Genomic DNA, 21,240 nt, shown 5'->3' on the forward strand with positions numbered 1-21,240 from the left:
TTTTTCCAGTATTTTTCTTTGGAAGAATTGCCAGTTTGGCGACATTTTATTCTACTCAGAAATTCCGCTGCTGCTTGATAATAAAAACCCTCACTGCTGCACCGGTTTTGCCACATTGGGTTTTTCTGGGGACAACTGTCCAAAAATAATGGTGTTATAATTTTTGTGTGTGCTAGCATTCCTCAATTTCCAACATTTTTATTTCCGCAACATTTATTTTATTTTGTGAAGAAATTGCAGTGTGATTGATTCAATATTAATTAGAAAATTAATAAACTGATAACCAATGAGGATAGTTAATTCCAGTTGCTGCATTTCAAGGAATTTTCACACACAGCCTATCTTCCACCCTCAACCCAGTTGCCATGACTTCAACCACACAACGCAAATCTGCCCCAAGGGTAAACTCAGCTCCCTCTCAACCACACAACCGTGTTTAAACTGCTGTTATGTCACTGTTTGGTGTTTGGTCATTGTTTCTTAACGACGCTACTCACCATTGCTATGATACCATGTAGAAAATTTTGACTGTAAATCCCTCTTGGTTTCAAGTTTGGTTTTCACATCAAGTTTAATGCCCTTCCCCTCATTATTAGCAGTTGATATAAACTTGAATATAAATCTCAAAAGGAAACACAAAAGATTTACTCTACTTTTCACATTTGCTGAGAAATCACACAAACATTCATGAAATTTGGACACAAAAAATTTGGTCAAGCTGACCTTGGAAATTCCCCGAAGGGAAAACCGGTGAGAGAGAGTTCTTTTTTCTCAGATAGAGAAATTATTATGACAATTAAATTCAACGCACGGTCAACTTATCTCCTTGATATCTTGCTTAGAATTCCTTGGGAAATGTGCTGACGGCTCCATAGAAATTTCTGCTAGCAGCCTCGATTTCTGCGCTGAATAGACCTTTTTCGTGCCCAAATTTGCTCATAAAACTATGCCTCAACCCACGCAAAATTTGTGCTAGCTGCACGAATTTCCTAGTCGAGTTTTCTCCTTCAAAAGTGCATTGATCCCCTCGAAACTTGTGCTGATTTGTAGTTCTGACAGAGTCACAGACAACAATTAATGAGGTCTGTCTCCCTTGATTTGCACACCAATTCTCGTTGAAAACCGCACTGATACTGACAGCAATAAATGTGGCCTTGACAGTCCTTGAAGCCGGCCCAATGTGCCTCGAAACCTGCACTCAGGCAGCGACAATCAATGCACATAATTTCCTCGAAATTTGTGTCAATCTACTCAACCCCTTCCATGGAATCCATGCTTGTAGCCTAGCTGCTGTACTGTTGTACCCCTGGTGTATTCTCCTTTCTCCTCTTAGCCTCTGCTCCTTTTCTCCAATCTCACATATGAAGAATGAATCTCTCAAAGTGCCTTTACCCCCTTTTATCTTCACATAATGAAGAGAAAGGCCTATCCCTGGGATCAAAGGCTGAGATTAGATCTTACCCTTTCTTGACCAATGTGTAGAAAATTTAGGTGTGATGTAGCCCCTCTAGTTTCTGTTTGTTTTGCATATCAGTTTAATGCCCAACCCCATAGTTCATTGCATATTTAAACATGAATGCAAATTAGAACAAAAACACTGCTAGGCTACTTCTACTTTCACTTTCACTTTTCAGCTGATAATAAACCTTTAACAATCACACATAAATTTAAGGCACTTATTTTTGGTCAATCTTAGACCCTGGAAAAACCCCAAAGGGGAAAACCAGTTTTAAGGAGGATTTTATTTGGTAATCTCAAAGAAATTTTTACACAGCAATAAATACACTTCAAGTACTGATCTCTCCCTTGAAGTTTGTGATGGTCCTCTAGAAATTTGTACCACTGTCCTTGAAACCTGTGCCAATGTCAGTTCTCTGCACTTTGAACTGTGTGTCACTGTCAGCCCACTGCCTTGGAATTTGCACTCAGACAGAAACTAGAAAATTGTGTTCTGCTTCGTTGAAAAAGTGCCACTTCATAGCAATAAATGCCCTGAAAAACGTGCTGTCAGACAGAGTTAATTACCTCAGCCTGTGTGCCACTGACAGCTCACTTTCTGGTGCAGTTTTCAGGACTCAGACCCCGATTTTTCTCCTCAAAAAGTGGGTCTGTCAGACCACATTAAATGCACGGTCTCTCACTCAAAACCCGTGCTGAATCCTCCTCAATTTGCGCATTGGAAACTGCTGTAAGTGCCTTGAACTGCACACTACAACACTGCCTTAAAACTTGGGCCTGTCTCTTTGGGATTCGAGTTGTAGGTGGTCTTCTCCTTGCTGTAGCTTGGTCTTTCCTTCAACAAACTTCAGCTCTCACAGCGTCTCTTTGTTCTCTTCCTCCTTGCTCTCTTCTCTAATCTTGCACTTGAAGAATAATAGTTCTCCTTGCCTTTTTCCTCCTTTTTAGTCTCTCTAATGAGGAGAAACCCAATCCTTTGGATCAAGGGCTGAGATTAGATCTCAGCTTTCCATGATCAATGGTGGAGATCTAATCTCCCATTGACCCCTTTTTTTATGTCTCTCCCTTCATTAAGAGCATCCCTAGTCACTTTAATAACTTTAAGTTGTACCATGTATTTTTCTCATAAAGTCACTTTACAAACATAAAGTAACTTTAATATAACAAAGTACTTTGTACTTTTGTACCACATAAAGTGCCTAAAGTCACATGACTATAATAACTCATAAAGTTACACACTAAAAAGTGGTCCATGTGTTTTCGTAGCCCAAAGGCAAAAAGCACTAAGAAACACCTCCTTGGTACCCTTTTCTCAACAAAATGGTGGAGATCTAATCTACATTGACCCTCTCAAGTTCCCCTTTTCATTAATTGACCCTCCTTGTCACTTTAATAATATAAAAGGTACCATGTGCTTTATGACACATAAAGTAACTTTAAAACATAAAGTCACTTTAATAATGAAAAGTACAATGTACTTTTATAATCTCATAAAGTAACCAATAAAAAGTCACATGACTTTAATAAACTCATAAAGTCACTTTTTAATTTTATAAATTCACTTTATAAAGTGCCTTGATAATGAAATATGCTCGATTACTTCTACATGCTAGGCACGGTCAATGCAAAAGTACCTCTGGGCTACAAAAAGATAACACTTTTCCCACAAGAGCGACAAGATAAAATGCTACCTTTGCTCATCTAGGATTTGTCCCAAACCCTATTCTTCTTTGTTTCCCTAGGGTGAAACATTAACCCTAGCTTTCCTTGAAATTCTTTCAATAACCCTAGTGCTCATGACAAAGAGAGCAAATGCACATGAAGAAGAGTACAATAAGGCAAGTTTGTCTGAGCTCTCATATCTCTAACACAAGCATCTGATTTTACATGAGTAAACTAGTAGGTGTTGAAAAACTTTATCCTCCCTTCATTTATATGGAACATGAAGAATGCCAACAATCATAAACTGGATCAAGTTGACAACATGTAACCTATCTTATCAATAAATAGGCCCACATGTGGAGCACCCCATGTTTAAGTGACACATGTCAAGCTCTGGGCGAGTATGTACAACAATTGAGGGGCCAAGCGTGAATGCTCCACAATATGTGTCCAATGCTTCTCCAAAGGCTGTCGAGGCTCCAATGCTACCTCCTAGACAATGTGTACCTTTGGGCCTATCCACCTACATGATCACTCCTCAACCCAAGCATCCTCAAGTCAAGTACAAGCTTACATGCAAACAATGAAGAGTCCCCATCCAATCTTAATGCTCAATTCTATTCTCCAAGATGCCTAATGCCCTTTCTCCAAGGGAAGTCATCCTCCCAAGGAAGCAACCAACCTCCATATGCACAACTCATGAAGAAATCCACGAGCCATGTAAGTCTTCAACATCCCGAGGAAGTATGCCACAAGCATCAAGACAATTTCTAGCCATCAATGAGCAAGCTAACTCCAATGTGTATGTCCATCATGGAATAACTAGGGAAAATCATTAATCAACACACCATGCACCCCATATCACATGAAGCACCCCCAAGCATGGTGTGAATGCTTTCAGAGTAACCTTGAAAGGTAACAGCATTGAGGACAGCTCAATTTCTAGATTACTAACGGCAATAGCTCAACTGCTAGTAGCTGGTAACCTCAAGGGACTTGACCAGAGTTGAATCTTGTGACCTTTGGCCTCCCTGTTGGCAACATGCCTTGGGTGGAAGGTTTCACTTATTGAGCTAACCCATGGGGCTATAAATATGATAGATTAATAACTGATTAGGTATAACTTTGAATGTACATAATATGTTTTTTTTTTCCATGTAGTCAAGCACATCAGGAAAGGGGTAAGATATTCTTCAACAACAAGGCTTGAAGCCATTACAGCAATATACTTAATATGAGATCAACATGTATTTGTGGAATTGAACCTGGGTGGAGAGGATAACAGTCATTCCTCCCAACCACACAGGATAAACTCAATTGACTATAACTTACATAATACATATATAAATGATATTTTAATTATCGGTGATAGTCCTATGGTTCTCATTTTATTTCAAATGTCCAATTAGTCTTGAAATTGATATTAGAGTAAGAAGATATGTATAATAAATAACTTGCTTGTTATTATTGTCTTAATATGTATTGCTAAAGGCATACATTTTTATGGTGATCAATGTTAACAAATATTCCTATTAATCCCAGAGTACTATGGCTTTTCACCTGATGAAGAAAATGGTATAAGTTTCAGATGTCAAAGCCCTTGGTGCTGAATTAATACCATGATATTGGGTCACATGTATGTTTGGGCAACAAAAGCTTTTGTTTTAATCAAAGACCAGCAGGAGTGCCTAGCAGTATGACTAGACGACTCCACATCTGGACCTTGCTGTAAATGAAGGCACTGCACAGGAACTGCCGGAATTGACCTACAAATGATCTTATCCACCGGAACTCTCCTATTGTTTTAAGATAGTAGGCGATGCATCTTTGAGTTTCCATTTTCATTCACTTCATAACACTGAGAATTTAGTTATTTTGTATTATGGTACAATGCAGTGTGCATTCATGTTGCCTAGGAATTCTGCTGCTTTTAAAATAAATAATTATGGTGAAGAATGAAGTTCTTTACTAGAATTAGGTACATCAGTCTTTGTGACTCAACGATACTGTTTCCAGCGACTAGCTTGCTTGAGTCTTCCTGTTAGGTTTGTTAAATTTCAGATACTACTTTCAATGGTGAAGTTTTTAGCTGTAGAAAATTGAAATATCAACATCGGTTTTGTTTGGGGAAAACATATCATTGGATTGTTTGTCATTTTATTTTGAATTTGTTATTCCTTGCATTTTCACAAATTCTTTTTGTGGAGCACAGATGGATGTTTATATTGCAGTTTCCGTGGTTGTTAATAGATTAAAAATGTCTTTTCTAAACATCTATTATTGTTTACTTCATAGGTGACTCCTTTGGAGGAGCTTGATCGGAAGCATTTTGCAAAGGGTTTCAGGCCTTCAGCAAAAAAAACAAATGATGAAATTTTACAAGTCACTGCATCAAAGGAAGTTGCTCTTATGGAGCTTAAGATAAAGCGCCTTGTTGAGTTTCTGCATGAGGTTAGCTAAATTTTCTTTTAAGCTTTTAATGCCAATGCTATTAAATGTTACCAGTGTTGGATAACATGATATATGCTACTACTGATGTTTGGAACTCCTTAGGTTTTCAGGAACATTATATTGTTAACATTTTGGATTTATTTGGATGTAGTGAAATGTTTGTTCTGTTTATGCTATATATATATACAGAAATAGAATTAGGGTATTGAAGAAGTCAACCCCATATTTTGCAAAGACATCTCAAGGAATTCCTTTTGTCCAAGGTGTGGTGGGAAATATACCACATATTGTTATGTATTTTCCTTCGATATTAATCAGTGTTGCAGACAACCCGATTTTATCACAAAACCCAGTCGATGTTTGCTGATTTTTACGATTTTTTGGTTTTCCAGACCCTTGCCGATTTTATCCTGATGCTGATGTTTGCAACATTGCTACTAATTGATCTTTCTGGACCTTGTGTGTAGACTCTTGAGGAGACAAAAGCAAATGTTGAAAAGAAACAAGCATTGACATATGAAGAGATGGAAGCAGAGCGTGAAGAGGTAATTCATACTCTATGCATGGTTTCATATTTAATACTTATGAAAGTTTATAAAGGCTCCACAGCATTTTGCCATTGATCAAGCTGACCACATACTTTTGTATCTGTATGAATTTTGTATCTGCTTTTATGTAAATGAATTCAATATGCTGCCAAGGAGTGGTTATCTTTTCTATATGCTCTAGGTTAAGCTTCTGTGGTATGGATACAGATTTGGATAAGGGGACATATGGGTTCATCAGGTTTCATTTTTTATTTATTTATTGTTCTAAATTAATTTTTTATTCTATTTAAATATTATTTTTTGAAAATGCTGTATATATCATGTCAAAGAGAAAACAAGTAGATCATGGAACAGAAAATTGCGTCACATGAACAACAGGGTACTGCAAAAACCATCCCCTAAAAAAGCCAATGTTCCATGGGGACGTATCCCCCAGGGTCGGGTGTGTGCGCCCCTCGCACCCCACGCACCCTGGACGGGGGGACGTTTGGGGAAATGTTTCCCCATGTTTCCCCAATGTGGGGGACACGACTTCCCAAAAGGGGGACGCCCAGGCATCCCCCCTCAAAATGGTCTATGCATCCCCCCTTAAATTTGCTTGTAAACAATGATTTATGACAGGGAAAACCTAGTATTTGACCATATTTCCCTACTAATGTTATGCAATTCATGGTAATGTTAAATTCTTGAAGTAAAAAGATGAAAATAAAAGATAAAGGAGAATGTGATAAAAGTGACATTCTCCTTTATCTTTCATTTTCATCCTTTTACCTAAATTTTTAACATTACCATGAAATGACTCAGGATGTTTGAGAGTGGTTCCGACCTCATTGAATTTCATATGGAGAAAGTAGAATTTTAGATCTCACTCAAAATCCAGCAGACTTAACAATTTTTCAGGAATTCAGGATTCGATGGATTGTAATGTTTTCATTGCATTTTGTCATTTACAAGGGTATGAAATTAGTATTTAGTCAAGAGCACCAAGCCCTCTGTGTACTTTAGAGTCACTTTAGACTCATCACTCCATTGTTTTTGAGTTTTAGTTATATCAATTTACTATTTCAGTGTCTATTATATTCTATTTTGCTTAGTACTAATTAGATTCTAGAATGATGAATTTTAATTTTAAATCAATTTAGAATCTAGAATGATGAATTTTAATTTTAAATCAATTTAGAATCTAGAATGATGAATGATGAATGCTGAATTTAATTTTTAAATCAATGTAGATTCTAGAATGGTGAATAATGAATATGGATCAAAGTATTTCATTATTGAATCTCGTGGTTTATGGATGAATCATGTATGTATTAGTAAGGATGATGAGTATGGATCAATGTATTTCATTATTTAATTCAATTATGAATGTATCATTCTATTTATGCTTTCATTATTGAATATGAATTTGAAATATATATATATATATATTAAAAATGAAAAAAAAATATATACCCCAATGTTCCCCCGTCCCCCCTAAATTTCAATAAAATTTGAGGGTACTCCCACACGCCCCCTTGTGCGTCTCCCCATCCCAGAGTCTTGGCGGAACATTGAAAAAAGCTTTAAAAACAAGCATATGAACTTGCACTCCAAGAGAAATATTCATCATCATGATGAAATATGTTGAATTTGGTTCCCACAAACAATGCAAATTTGTGCCTAAAACTTCTCAATAGCTCCATTCTAAAAGGGGAGGGGTCCTCCTGAAAAGTAACTTTGCATAGTTATTTCCACAAAGCCAATAGCAATCAATTGTGTTGCATACCAAAAAGATATGCAACTGCCCCTAATCATCAAAGTGTCTCCCAGAAGAGGGCCTTTCTAGGAATGTTGGGCGATTTTATAAATCACGGATAACATTTGGCTGAACACAAAATATAATAATAATAATCACAATACATATAGTTGTGTTTAAAGTATGATATTGGTTCTGAAGTAGATTCCATCAACAAAAGAAGTTAGTAGTCAAAATAATCAGTGTTCCACGGGGTCGCGCCCCCCACCTGGGGGTCGAGTTTCCTAGCTCCCCCGTGCTTCGGGGACCTGGGGACGAGAGGGGGTCATTTCCCCACGCTCCCAAAAAATAGGGTACGCAAGGAAACTTGCCAGGGGTCGTTTCCTCCATTTTAGGAGTTGCAAAAGAGGGTCGTCTGGGGTCGTAAGTGGTCGTCGGGGGTCGTTTCCATTGACCAATTTCGAATTTTTTTTAATGATTTTTTTAGATCATAATTTTAATTATTTTTTATTTGTTTTGACTATTTTCGGCCACAAGGGTTTTAGTTTTCATTGTTGAAGCTCGAGGCCCTCACTCCAACATTCTAACGCCGCTGCTGTTGGACGCGAACATGATCAAAACCTAGATGCTGGACCGTGGATGCCATTGCTTGACGCTAGACTATGGACGCCATTGTTTGATGTTGCTAGACCTGGACGTGGATGCTGGACGCCGTTGAAAGTTGAAACCTCCGTCTCTGCTGCACATCGTCGAATGACAATTCACAAAACCACCTCACTATTCAGCGTCATTCTTGAACCGCTACTTGCCTGAGTGCCTCACGACTTTGAAGTTTCAAAGTTTGCTCTTGAACTGCAGGCAGCCCAGGGACTTGGGGACTTTGAAGTTTTTTTTTCTTCAGTTGCACTTGAACTGCAGGCAGCCCATCGACTTTGAAGTTGAACTGCAGCCCCCATCGACTTTACCTGGCCACAGTTTGCACAGTAAGTAACATCAACAATTTAACATTGATGATTGCAGCCTGTCACTGCTATTTTTTTTTCATTTTTTTGTAAATTGTAATTTTTTTTAATTTTTCTGTGTTGACTGTGTGCTTGTAGGTTGTCACTGTGTTTTTTTTTTCATTTTTTGTTTTTGTAAATTTAAATTTTTAAAAATTTTTCAGTGTTGAAACTTGATTGTGTTTTTTTCATTTTTTTTTTGTAAATTTTTAATTTTTTTCTTGTAAATTTAAAAAAAATTATTTTCAGTGTTGAATGTGTGTGCTGTTAGTATTAGTCAACCTGTGTAATGTTTTTAATTTTAATTTTAATTTTTTTTTATTTTCACTATGTATCAATAATCAGTATGCATATGCCATAAAGCGGCAAGCCTAAAGGTTTTATTAAAAATAAAATTTAAATTTAAACGGTAAACCCTTGTTGCAGGCTGCAACCTACAGGCTACAAGTTACATTCAACTTACAACTATGAGTCAGAGTTATTTTGGGAATAGTGACAACAACTACAGTGGTAGTGAGCCACATGATGCACAAGAAGAAATTGAAAGCAGTCACAGGAGGGCAAGAAATCAGAATAGGCCTTTGCATGGTGTAGATTCTGAAGGCCCACCAAGAGATCTGGAAAAATTTGCAAAGGGGACATTTAATCCTCTAAAACCATTTCTAATATATGTAACCAGACTTTCAAATAAAATTCAAAATTTGGTGTTGGCTCACGTGATTGGGTTTGCAATATTTGTGGGCATCACTTCGTTGGCAGCTATAACAGGTTGAAGCAACACATTTTGGCTATTATAGGTAAAGGAGTCAATATGTGTCCCTCAAAGAACCTGAATTCAGCTCAAAGAGAGCAACTTTGGAGGCTAGAAAGGGCAGCCACTAGAAAAGGATTGCTTTCTAGTAGACATGTATTCCCCATCTAGTGCTTCATCAAAAAAGACAAAGGTTTCTACTGGTGCATCTCGTTCTTGTGCAATGGGTGCTACAGTGTCTGGGATGTGCAGTGTTCTAGATCGAGATGACACAGATGATTCAATTGGAAAATTTGATTTTGCCAATGGAATTCCCTTCCATGTTGTTCGTTCTCCTTACTACGAGGAAATGGTCCAAGCAATTGCAAGAAGAGGGCCTTCATATGTACCACCTGGAGAACATAAGCAGAGGCAAGTGTCTAAAATTAATGTGCAAAAAGAGAGAATGAGACAAACGTGGTTAAGGTTTGGTTGCTCTATTGTTATGGATGGATGGACTGACATCCGAAAACGCCCACTAATCAACGTCAGAGTGACATCTTTAGAAGGTCCATTCTTTCTTAAAGTTGTTGACTATTCTGGAAAGCGCAAGGATGCATCTTTCCAATTTGAACTTCTTTGAGACGCTGTAGAGGATGTTGGGCCTGATAGTGTGGTGTAGGTTGCGACAGATGCAACAACAGTTTGTAGATTAGTTGGGTTATTGATTCAAAGCGTGTATCAACATATTTTTTGGACTCCTTGTTGTGTGCATGCACTCAATAATGCACTAAAGGACATTGGCAAGATTTAGTGGATATCAGACTTGGTGACAACGGCAAGAGATGTGCAGAGGTTTATCTACAACCACCACATCTCCTTGGCCATGTATAGGGCTCACACGAGGAAGGAATTTCTCAAGCCCACTGATACTAGATATGCTAGCTATTTTCTCTTATTAGAGAGGATGCTAGAGGTACAAGCACCTCTACAATCCTTTGTTGTGAGTTCAGAGTGGGGAAGGTGGTTAGAATCAAAGACAGACATAGGGAAGAAGGTTAGGCTTCAGGTATTGGACAACGATTGGTGGGCAGATTATTCTTATTTGGTGTCATTCTTGGGCCCTATTGTGGAGGTCATTTGTTGCACTGATTCACATGCTCCTAGTCTTGGAGAAATCTATGAGATCTTTGATGGCATGTTGGGTCGTGTGAAGGCAGCCATTCAGCAGAGGGAGCCCTCACTAGAGTTCTATACATTCCAGATTCGACCCATCATTCAATGTAGGTGGGATTGCATGAACACACCTTTGCACATGGCAACATATGCATTAAACCCAAAATGGTATGTTGAAAGACCTGGGAGGGTGCCTCCTATTGATGATCTTGAGGTAAAGAATAGTTTCCTAGATGCAATTGCAAAGACAGTTCGTGTAGTTTGCATCTCTTAGTGGCCCCTTCAACACATGTGGTGCTCGGGCAGATCGCATAGATCTAGCCCAAGATGACACAGTTGGTTGGTGGAGGATGCATGGGGATGGTGCTCCAGAGCTCAAACATATAGCTATGTGTTTGTTGTCTCAGATTGTTAGTTCCTCTGTAGTAGAGAGGGATTGGTCCACATATAACTTCGTCTACTCTATCAAGAGGAACAAACTTACGTCTGAAAGAGCTGAGAAGTTAGTTGCTGTGCACAATGCCCTACATCTTGAGCATAGGAAGACACATGAGTATTTGAAGGGACCAACAACACGATGGGATGTTGATTTAGAGGATGATGCACAAGTAGATATGGAGGAGAGACTTGATGAGAGACAAATGGGGTTGGTTGGTGTGCCACTTAGCTTGTTTGAGAATGCAAGTGATTCGGATTCAGATGGTGATATGGTTGATCTTGATTTATTCATGCAACAGCTGGATGCAGAGACTAGTGGGGCATTACCTTGAGCAAAATTATGCTCATTTATCTTTTGATATGTTGATGTTCTAACTTCTTATGTTATTCTGACTCTATAAAATTTTGACTCTTGATGTATCAGACTTGACTTTTATAATTTTATTTCAATATTCAGTATTCAATGTTCATAGTAGGAACTTGGAAGTGGAACATCAATATGGTTTAATGATTAATCATAATGTATGATGTAACTGTTGATGTATGATGTATGATTATATCAATGATCATGCTTTGCAACTTTTTGTTTTAAATTTGTTTCAGTTATATGATTCATCGATTTATAAATTATATTTTATATTTATAAGTTTTTAAGACCCTGACGTCCCCCCACGTTTCCTAAAAATTGGTGGGGAGCTTTTGCATAGGCCACTCCCGTGTATCCTCGCTCCCTCGCCTCCTCGTCCTAGAAACTTGGTGGAACATTGAAATAATACTACTTTGCCTGTGAAAATGGATTTTCATGCAGTTTATTGTGATTTTGGATATTATTACTTGGAAAGTTATTAAATGATTGCTGAGATAATGGTCAAGAAGTAAATAAACAATACAACTTGCCTAATATCTTACTATTGCTGCAACAAATTCTTTCTAGGAAGCAAAAACCTAAAATGGTTTTGTAGATTTCTTCAAACATGAGGCTATTAATTAGCTTGCACATGATAAAGGACAAGTCTAAATGTTCTATGTTTTTGTCTTTTTCTAGCAATCATCACTGCGATGCAGCTATGTAATTATTGGTGAAATTACAATCTTCATTTACTTAAATTACATTTTTGAATGCATAAATCAATTCAGCACATTGAAAAACATTGGTAGCACTTGGGTTGTGCAATCTCAACAACTGAAATATGCAATTCCAAAGATTTTTCTAAATTTTTGAATGAACTTTGGGCAAATCTTGTTGCAAAAATATAACCGGAAAAAGTTAAAAATGTAGAATGTTTAGACTATGTGCATGATAAAAGTTCTCGCTCAAAGGGTGGCTCTAGGGAATGGAAGGGTGTATGGCACAAATCAAGTCTAATGGCACACATTCAATTGTATATTTATTGAAATATTTAATACTTTAATGGGTTGTTTACTTTTCCTTTTTTGAGAGGGTGACACAACTTGTGAATTCATCCCAGATGTCTCACAAATTATTGATAAGAATATGGGGATAAAAGAATAATCTCTTGGTCTAAGGAGACGAAATGGATCCGAACACAAAGCAATGGATGTAAGCCTTGATATGTAAGCAATTCAACAATTAAGGAAGGTTAGCGACTATGTAAAAGACAATGCAAAGTAAATTGGAATAAGGCAGAGGAGAAGAAAACATGATCTGTTTAAAATAAGAAAATAGAATCGGAGAGGAAAAGAGAGAGAAATAGGAACTGAAAGGTCAGTGCTTTGGTCTTCCCATTACCTCGGCTCTCCCTATTTATTCTTGTACTTTTAGACAATAAAGGGACTCTTTCTAGCCAAGAGAGTGAGGATTCATGGAGAGTCATGCACAACATTGTGACTAGAGATTGCTTAAATGAGAACTGAGCAACCATTGAATGATGGTTTTCCGATATGGGTTTCTAGGTTAAATACCATGCCTGTGTATGGATTTCTCTATTGTGGAGTAATTTTTGTGTGTGAAATGCCATTTTTATTTTGTTTATTGGATATGAGAGTGATAATGGTGACAGTTTTCCATTATCAATTGGTGAATGCCAACAACTCTATGATCAATTGTTGTTATCAATTGATTGATGCAGTTATCTACCTAGTTTTTATTGTTGTCACTCGATTCTGATAAATTTTGCATACAAGGGAAACATTGGGCACTTGGGTAATTTGCACACAACATTAGTTGGTTGTAGAGGCTTGACATTCCTAGTTGGCTATAGAGGCCGTACACTTGATTAACCATCACTCAAAGGTTGATTGCCATTGTCAAAGTCACTAGAGACCATTGTAATGAACATCATTCGTATATGCAACAACGAAATATTCATAATATTTGGAATATTATAATATCCTTTTATATACAGGTAATATTTATAGATAAGAATGTTGAATGTACAAATGATATGCGATATGATATGAGATAAGATGATATCATTACAAATGAGGGTTCGTTTATATAACTAGGCAGGTGCCCCTTCATGAATGGTCATGTCCTTAGAGACATGCCTCTTCAGTATACTAATCATTATTTATGATTATTATTGTTTATGTTATTTATATTATTGTTTATATATTATATTCATAGCATTACTTTCCTCTTCTGAAAAGCTTTGTCCTCGAAGCTTGTTGTTGACAAGGCATGTCATCTGTTTCTTTGTTTTGTAATCTATTCGTATCTCTCGGAGTTCTTTGAGTAGTCATTGTCAATAATACAAGATGATAGGATCCCGCGATAAACAAAATTGTTGAACTAAAAAGGGATCTAACCATCCTAAATCAGTCTTTTGTGGAACTTTGAAATTATTTGATAGCTGGGATAAGTTGTTATTGTAAGATTGGATTGTGTAGACATCAATATTATTTGGAACATATGTTTGGTGTTTTTGTTTTGAGTGATATAGATAAGCAGACTGATTAAGATGTCTGCTCTTATGATTTAGATGTCGATAAGGAGTTCTTGTGATTTGATTTTCCCTTATCATACGTGTGTCAATTTCCTGATTTACTTTGATTCACTGGCGCCCTTCAAAGTAGCTCTGATACCATGTTGATTTTTGCTTGGTACTTAAGATTCAGGTTTGAGTCTAAGATTGTTAAGTTATGGTATGTTCTGCTATGCTTATGATAGAACATTAAACGATCAACAGAAAACAAGCCAAGACAAGAGACACAAGATGTGGCGGCTAGCCAGGGACAAACCCCATTATGTGTGGGGAAACCCTTTAATCAAATCTTTTTTTATCTTCAATAATTTAGCATAGAGAAATAGTACAATAAATCTGATTTATATCAGCAGTAGCAAACCCTAGATCAGCAGCGTTAGCATTAGCGGCTTCATCATCAAACTAGGGCAGACGATATCTCACAAACTCACTGTCGGATCGGCTTGATTCCACCACCAAAAGTTGCGGCTTCCAGAGGAGGTTCAGATGAACCTACAACGCAGTTCAGATGATGAGATCTTCTGGTCCACACAGGTCAAACTTTACTTCTGCAATTGCAACTTCAGTTTCAACAGCTTCCTTCAAACTAGGGCAGTCGATATCTTGCAAACCGTCCGTCGGATTGACTTGATTCCACCACCAAAAGTTGCGGCTTTCAGAGGAGGTTCAGATGAACCTACAACGCAATTCAGATGAGGAGATCTTCTGGTCCACGCAGCTCAAACTTTACTTCTGCAGTTGCAGCTTCAGTGTCAACAGATTCCGGCTTCACATGTGAGGGAGAGACCCTTTTCTACGCAGTAGAGAAGAGACTCTTTTCTGCACAGTAGAGAGAGAGAGATGTGATGAGATGAGTGAGTCCGAATGAGGAAAAGTCCTCCTGTATTTATACACAACGTTGGTGTTTGAATAGATGTGACTGTTGGGCTTCTGAGTCTACATGAGTTGTAGGTCGGCTTGATAATAATTCCATAATCAAAATAAATTCATATCTCCATGAATACTTATCGGAATCGGATGATCTTTATATCAATCTTACACTTTTTGACGAGAGGAATCTAATAAAAATATTATCAACCATGAATAAGATGACCCACATGAAGTTTGGACCTAGTTTCCAATTTTAACACTCCCTTTCAACTAGGGAGAACTTCATTTGCAATCTGTTTGTCGGTCGCTACTATTCATCCATCAAATGCACTGCCCTGTACAACCTGACCCTTGCCCTGCTCTTCTCTATTCTGCCTGTTCTGCTTTGTCTTGTTCTGCCCTGTACTGATCTGTACGGCTCTGCTTTGTTATGCTCTGCTCTGCTTTTGTTGGAATTATGAAGAAGAAATGATCGAGGATGTATCATACTGACTCAAAGTCAGTCTCAGAGTATGTACCATTGGTCCCAGACTAGTCTCAACCGACCCGAAGTCAGTGTCATAGTATGTACAACTCCTACCATTGACTCAAAGTCAGTCTCAGAGTGTGTACCACTGGTCCCAGACCAGTCTCAATCGACCCAAAGTCAGTGTCATAGAATGTACCACTCCTACCACTGGTCCCAGACCAGTATCATTGATCCCAGATTAATGGAGGTCATCCTAGCGTAGGGAGTATGGTAGATACAATGATGTGTCCATCGATACTACTATGGTCCCTAACTTCATTTCCCTGCTCATTGATCAGATGAGAGGTACTTCCCATGAGTCCCAAACTGCATGGGTAGGATGCCTCTACAGGAGAACTAATCAATCTTGTCCTCACAGGAGAACACATCAATCCTGCTACAATCGCCATGGAGAACACATCAATCCAGGCCGCCATGGAGAACACATCAATCCAGGCCGCCATGGAGAACACATCAATGCAGGCCGCCATGGAGAACACATCAATCCAGGCCTCACAGGAGAACACATCAATCCTGCTACAATCGCCATGGAGAACACATCAATCCAGGCCTCACAGGAGAACACATCAATTCAGGCCTCACAGGAGAACACATCAATCCTGCTACAATTGCCATGGAGAACACATCAATCCAGGCCTCACAGGAGAACTAACCATCCTGTTACACAAGAGAGTGAATCATCTTGTTCCACAAGAGAGCGAATCATCTTGTCCCACAAGAGAGCGAATCATCTTGTTCTAGTGCGCACCACCAAGGGAGGGTGAGTCACCCTGCGGTCGCATGTTGCTTCAGTAAGAACCGCAAGCCCTCAGAGCTCCCAGAGCTCAATGTAAGCAACATGCAGGACCCTTGTACAAGGGTTTCTTGATGACTCCAAGTTGTTTTGGAAAATAACAGATTAGATCTTTCCCCGGGGCTTTGACAAGGTGTATTGACCTGTACATCATCTTAATGCGATGGAGTCTCCTTGCTCATCGACTTACCATATCCTAGATGATGTCTATTTGCTGGAGAAATCGATGAATACGAGATTCCTCAATAATCGAATCCCACCTTTGGTTGTTACAGAGAATCACAGTGGTATCCAATGTAAATCCAAACAGCTCACTGAAGAGCTTTCGCAACCAGACTGCCTCACAGGAGGCCATGCTAGCAGCAATATATTTTGCTTCGATGGTGCTCAAAGCCACCGACTTCTACTTCTTGCTCATCTAGGATATCGAAGTAGAGCCCAAGGTGAAACAACACCCGGAAGTGCTCTTACGGTCCACCACATTGCTTGCCCAATCAACATCAGTATATCCAAGTAGTCTCACATCTCCGACAGTGTATCTTAACCCATTAGTAATTGTGCCACGAAGATATCTCAGAAGATTCTTGGCATCAATCCAGTGAGGCTCAACCAAATATGAGTTCACAATGCTAACTGCAAAACATATGTTCAGACGAAGGTTCACCAAGAACATCAATGCGAATGAGTTTATGAAACTCAGAGGCATTTCCCAAATCTGGTTCGACATCACTACCATATAACTTCTAAAAGTTAAGATCCTCGAGGTAGTCACAGCTTGCAGTCCACCATACCAAATATTTTCATAATCTTCACCACATATTTTCCTTGATTAAGGAAAATTTCCCTTGGCTTTTGCCACACTTCAAGTCCTTGGTTCTTCATTTCAAATTCAGAAGCCAACTCCCTCTTACATTTGTGAATGAGAGGGTATGCACCTGTAGAAAGAGGTCATCCACATATAACACCAGTATGAGAGGCTTGTCATCTTCAACCTTAAGGTAAAGGTTAGGATCAGCTTCACTCCTAGTGAATCCCAACTTCATCAAGTAGCTATCGATCCTCTCATACCATGCTTGGGGTGCTTGCTTCAGCCCATAGAGAGCCTTCTTCAACTTGCATACATGTGATTTTCAATCATAAATCTCAAATCCTTCGGGTTGCTCCACATAGACCTCTTCTTTGATCGAACCGTGCAAGAATGCGGTCTTGACATCCATTTGATGTAGGTTCCATCCTTGTGAGGCCACAAGGGCTATGATCAAGCAGATGGTCATATATCTGGCAACAGGTGCAAATATCACATCATAATCTATACCTTCCTTCTGGGAGAAACCACGAGCAACAAAACGAGCCTTATACTATTCCGTACTTCCATCTGCTGCAACTTTATCTTGTAAAACCATTTTGAAGTAACAATTGTCTTGTCCTGGGGTCTGGGAACTACTTCCCAAACATCATTCTCCATAATGGTCATAGCATCCTTCCATACTTGATGCTTGACGACATCTGAGAATGATGAAGGCTCATTTTGTATGATTGTGCTGATACTAGTTAGGTATCCCTGATACTTGTTGGGTTTCTTACTTTCATGGAAGGTTCCTCGGGGTGCAGCATGTCTTTCAACATCATCAAATATCCCCTTAAGCCATGAAGGCCTCTTCCTGGAAGAGGAAGGCTCAGGTGGATAAATAGGATCCATGGGTTCCTCCACATCAGGCATTGTTACATCATCTACCCATAGAGACAACTTCCACAATCGTACGGTTCTTTCTTTCCGCCACACCATTCTGCTCAGGGGTATGTGGTGTAGTAGTCTCCCTCTTAATGCCAGCCTCAGATATGCCTGAGTGTACCAACTGTAATATATTGGAGGTCTTGCTTGAGGGGAATGGTCCCCTTTTGAGCTTTCCTTCGGCACATCCTGGACATACACTTTCTTTATCTACTCAGAATTTGGGCATCCCTGTCACCATTTGTCTTACACTGAGTAGAGCTTTATAATGAAAGGGGGCAAACCTTTGATGCCAAAGTTCGGACTGAAGAGATGTGCCATAAGACATGACACCTAGTGGACTTCCATCGACCTGATATAATGAATCAACATGAAACCCAAGAGTAAAGGCATCTTTAACATTATTTTTCCATATACGTACCTTGCCATAGCTGAAGGTTACCTTGAAGCCTTTGTCTTCCATTGCCGAGATGGACACAAGGTTCTTTGAGAGGTCAGGTGCATTTAATACATCCTGGAATTTCTAGCCTTCTTGAATGGTTGTCCTCTTCCTTGATTTCCAGCATTCCTTTTACTTTTGCTACTGAATTTTCCATCCCTTAGATTATCATGAGAGGGATTTTGATCATCGACATGGTGAGAGTCCTTTCTATCAGGGCATTCCCTTGCATAGTGACCTGCTTTATTGCAGATGTAACATCGTCCTTTTCTCCCACCCTTAGGTCCAGCCTTTCCTTTTGATTTAGTCTCGGAATTATTTATTTTCTTAGCATGAGAAGAAAAAGCAGCAGGAGGACCTTTAGGCATGGGCATTTCTTGCTCTTCTACCCTTGTTTCTTCTTGAATGCATTTAGCCATTAATTCCTCGAAACCAGGAATTACATTATTGTTCAGAAGAGTAGTCTTGAACACGTACCATTCGGATGGTAATCCTCCAAGAGTCGTGAGTGCCATTTCCCTATCAGTAATAATCTCCCCATTAGATAGGATATCGTTCTTGGTCTCAGTGATTCTTAAGAAGTATGCTTGCATACTTTCATCTTTACCTTCTTGATTTCCCTCGGCTTATTTCTAAGAAACAAAACTTGATTTGCATCATTAACTTTAAATAAACTCACCAGTCTATCGTAGATTTCCTTGGAGGTGTTTAGTTCAGAGATGTAGGCCACCAAGTGCTTGTCGATAGAGTCCCAAATGATTTTCTTTGTTTTGACTTCTCCATTTTTCCATTTGTTCCAGGCGGCAGCGGATGCATTTGATGGAGGCTCAACAATATTGCCTCTTACATGGTCCAGCACTCCTAGATCTTTTAGGGTTAGATCGATAGACATCTTCCTTCCGTGATAGTCAGCTTTCTCACGGAGCTTGTCTTCGGCAGGAAAGAGTGTTGAGGACCCAATAGTTTTTTTAGGATAGCCTTGCCAATCTTCTCTTCGGTGATTGCTCTTGCTCTTGCTCAGGCTTTGTCTTCACTTCAGCTCTGATACCATTTTAAGTTATGGTATGTTCTATGCTTATAACAATTTACTTATTTTTCTTATTATATTCCACAGATTAACAATCACATGTACATAGAGTAAAGTGCAGATAGAACATTAAACGATCGATAGAAAACAAGCCAAGACAAGAGACACAAGATGTGGCGGCTAACTAGGGACAAACCCCACTATGTGTGGGGAAACCCTTTGATCAAATCTTCTTTTATCTTCGATAATTCAACAGAGAGAAATAGTACAATAAATATGATTTATATTAGCAGTAGCAAACCCTAGATTAGCAGCATCAACATTAGCGGCTTCATCATCAAACTAGGGCAGATGATATCTCACAAACTGACCGTCGAATCGGCTTGATTCCACCACCAAAAGTTGCGGCTTCCAGAGGAGGTTCAAATGAACCTACAACGTAGTTCAGATGAGGAGATCTTCTGGTCCACGCAGGTCAAACTTTACTTCTGCAGTTGTAGCTTCAGTTTCAACAACTTCCTTCAAACTAGGGTAGTCGATATCTTGCAAACCGTCCGTCGGATTGACTTGTTTCCACCACCAAAAGTTGCGGCTTTCAGAGGAGGTTCAGATGAACCTACAACGCAATTCAGATAAGGAGATCTTCTAGTCCATGCAGGTCAAACTTTACTTCTGCAGTTGCAGCTCCAGTTTCAACAGATTCTAGCTTCACATGTGTGAGGGAGAGACCCTTTTTGCACAGTAGAGAAGAGACTCTTTTCTGCGCAGTAGAGAGAGAGAGATGTGATGAGATGAATGAGTCCAAATGAGGAAAAGTCCTCCTGTATTTATACACAACGTTGGTGTTTGAATCGATGTGACTGTTGGGTTTCTGAGCCTACATGAGTTGTAGGTCGGCTTGATAATAATTTCATAATCAAAATAAATTCATATCTCCATGAATACTTATCGGAATCAGATGATCTTTATATCAATCCTGCACCTCTCGAGGAGAGGAATCTAATAAAAATATTATCAGCCATGAATAAGATGACCCACATGAAGTTTGGCCCTAGTTGCCAATTTTAACAAAGATCACTATCACAAATACACTCAAATGCCACAACACAAGCACTTTTCACAACGGAAAGTTTATAGCAGTGAATCAACTACTACACATGACAATTTTTCAACCCAAAACATGTTATATTATAATTCTTAATATAACAAACGTATGGCTTCCGTACCAGGGATCATAGCCTTTATAACCAATCTTGATACAAGAATGACTAGGGCTTGGTTGCAACAACTATGACTACCAATCATTCCCTGAACAATTTACACTTGACTTACTTGTTGATGTAGTGCTTCGACAACCCTTTCAGTCCACGTACCTTGAACACATGTGGCAGGTCCTTTGCCTGCTCTTCTGCTGGCCACAAAACTTCTTTAACTTAAGAATGCTTGCATCTTCAACTATCAATAATGCCAGTATCAATCTCTGTTGGCTAGTCCAAGATGATTGAACACAATCTCACACAAACTACCCTCTACCTACTCTCCTGCTCTCCACCTAGATAGTCAACTCGTAGGGTCTTCAACTCTGCCCTCTTCTTGTCTCTTTGCTATTCCAAAGATGACCATACTTAGGGCTCAACAATCTTCCCTCTTATCACTAATGTTGCCCACTTGCAAACCATTGAACTAGGGCACAAAAACCAACC

The 21,240-nt window shown here is 38.9% G+C and overlaps 1 protein-coding gene across 2 annotated transcripts in view; it reads left to right on the top strand.

Annotated features, from left to right (window-relative positions):
- LOC149138556 (splicing factor SF3a60 homolog) overlaps positions 1 to 21,240 on the top strand; it is a 145,573-nt gene that overhangs the window by 96,572 nt on the left and 27,761 nt on the right. For both annotated transcript variants that reach the window (XM_089448028.1, XM_089448027.1), the window contains 2 exons: positions 5,416 to 5,571; positions 6,039 to 6,116. In XM_089448028.1, the coding sequence (XP_089304154.1) occupies positions 5,416 to 5,571; positions 6,039 to 6,116 (234 nt within the window). The remainder of the gene's footprint in view (positions 1 to 5,415; positions 5,572 to 6,038; positions 6,117 to 21,240) is intronic.

This window comes from Pinus tabuliformis, chromosome X (assembly GCF_031772625.1).
Source record: "Pinus tabuliformis cultivar Carrire ecotype Pingquan chromosome X, CPIR1, whole genome shotgun sequence".
Taxonomy (NCBI): Eukaryota; Viridiplantae; Streptophyta; class Pinopsida; order Pinales; family Pinaceae; genus Pinus; species Pinus tabuliformis.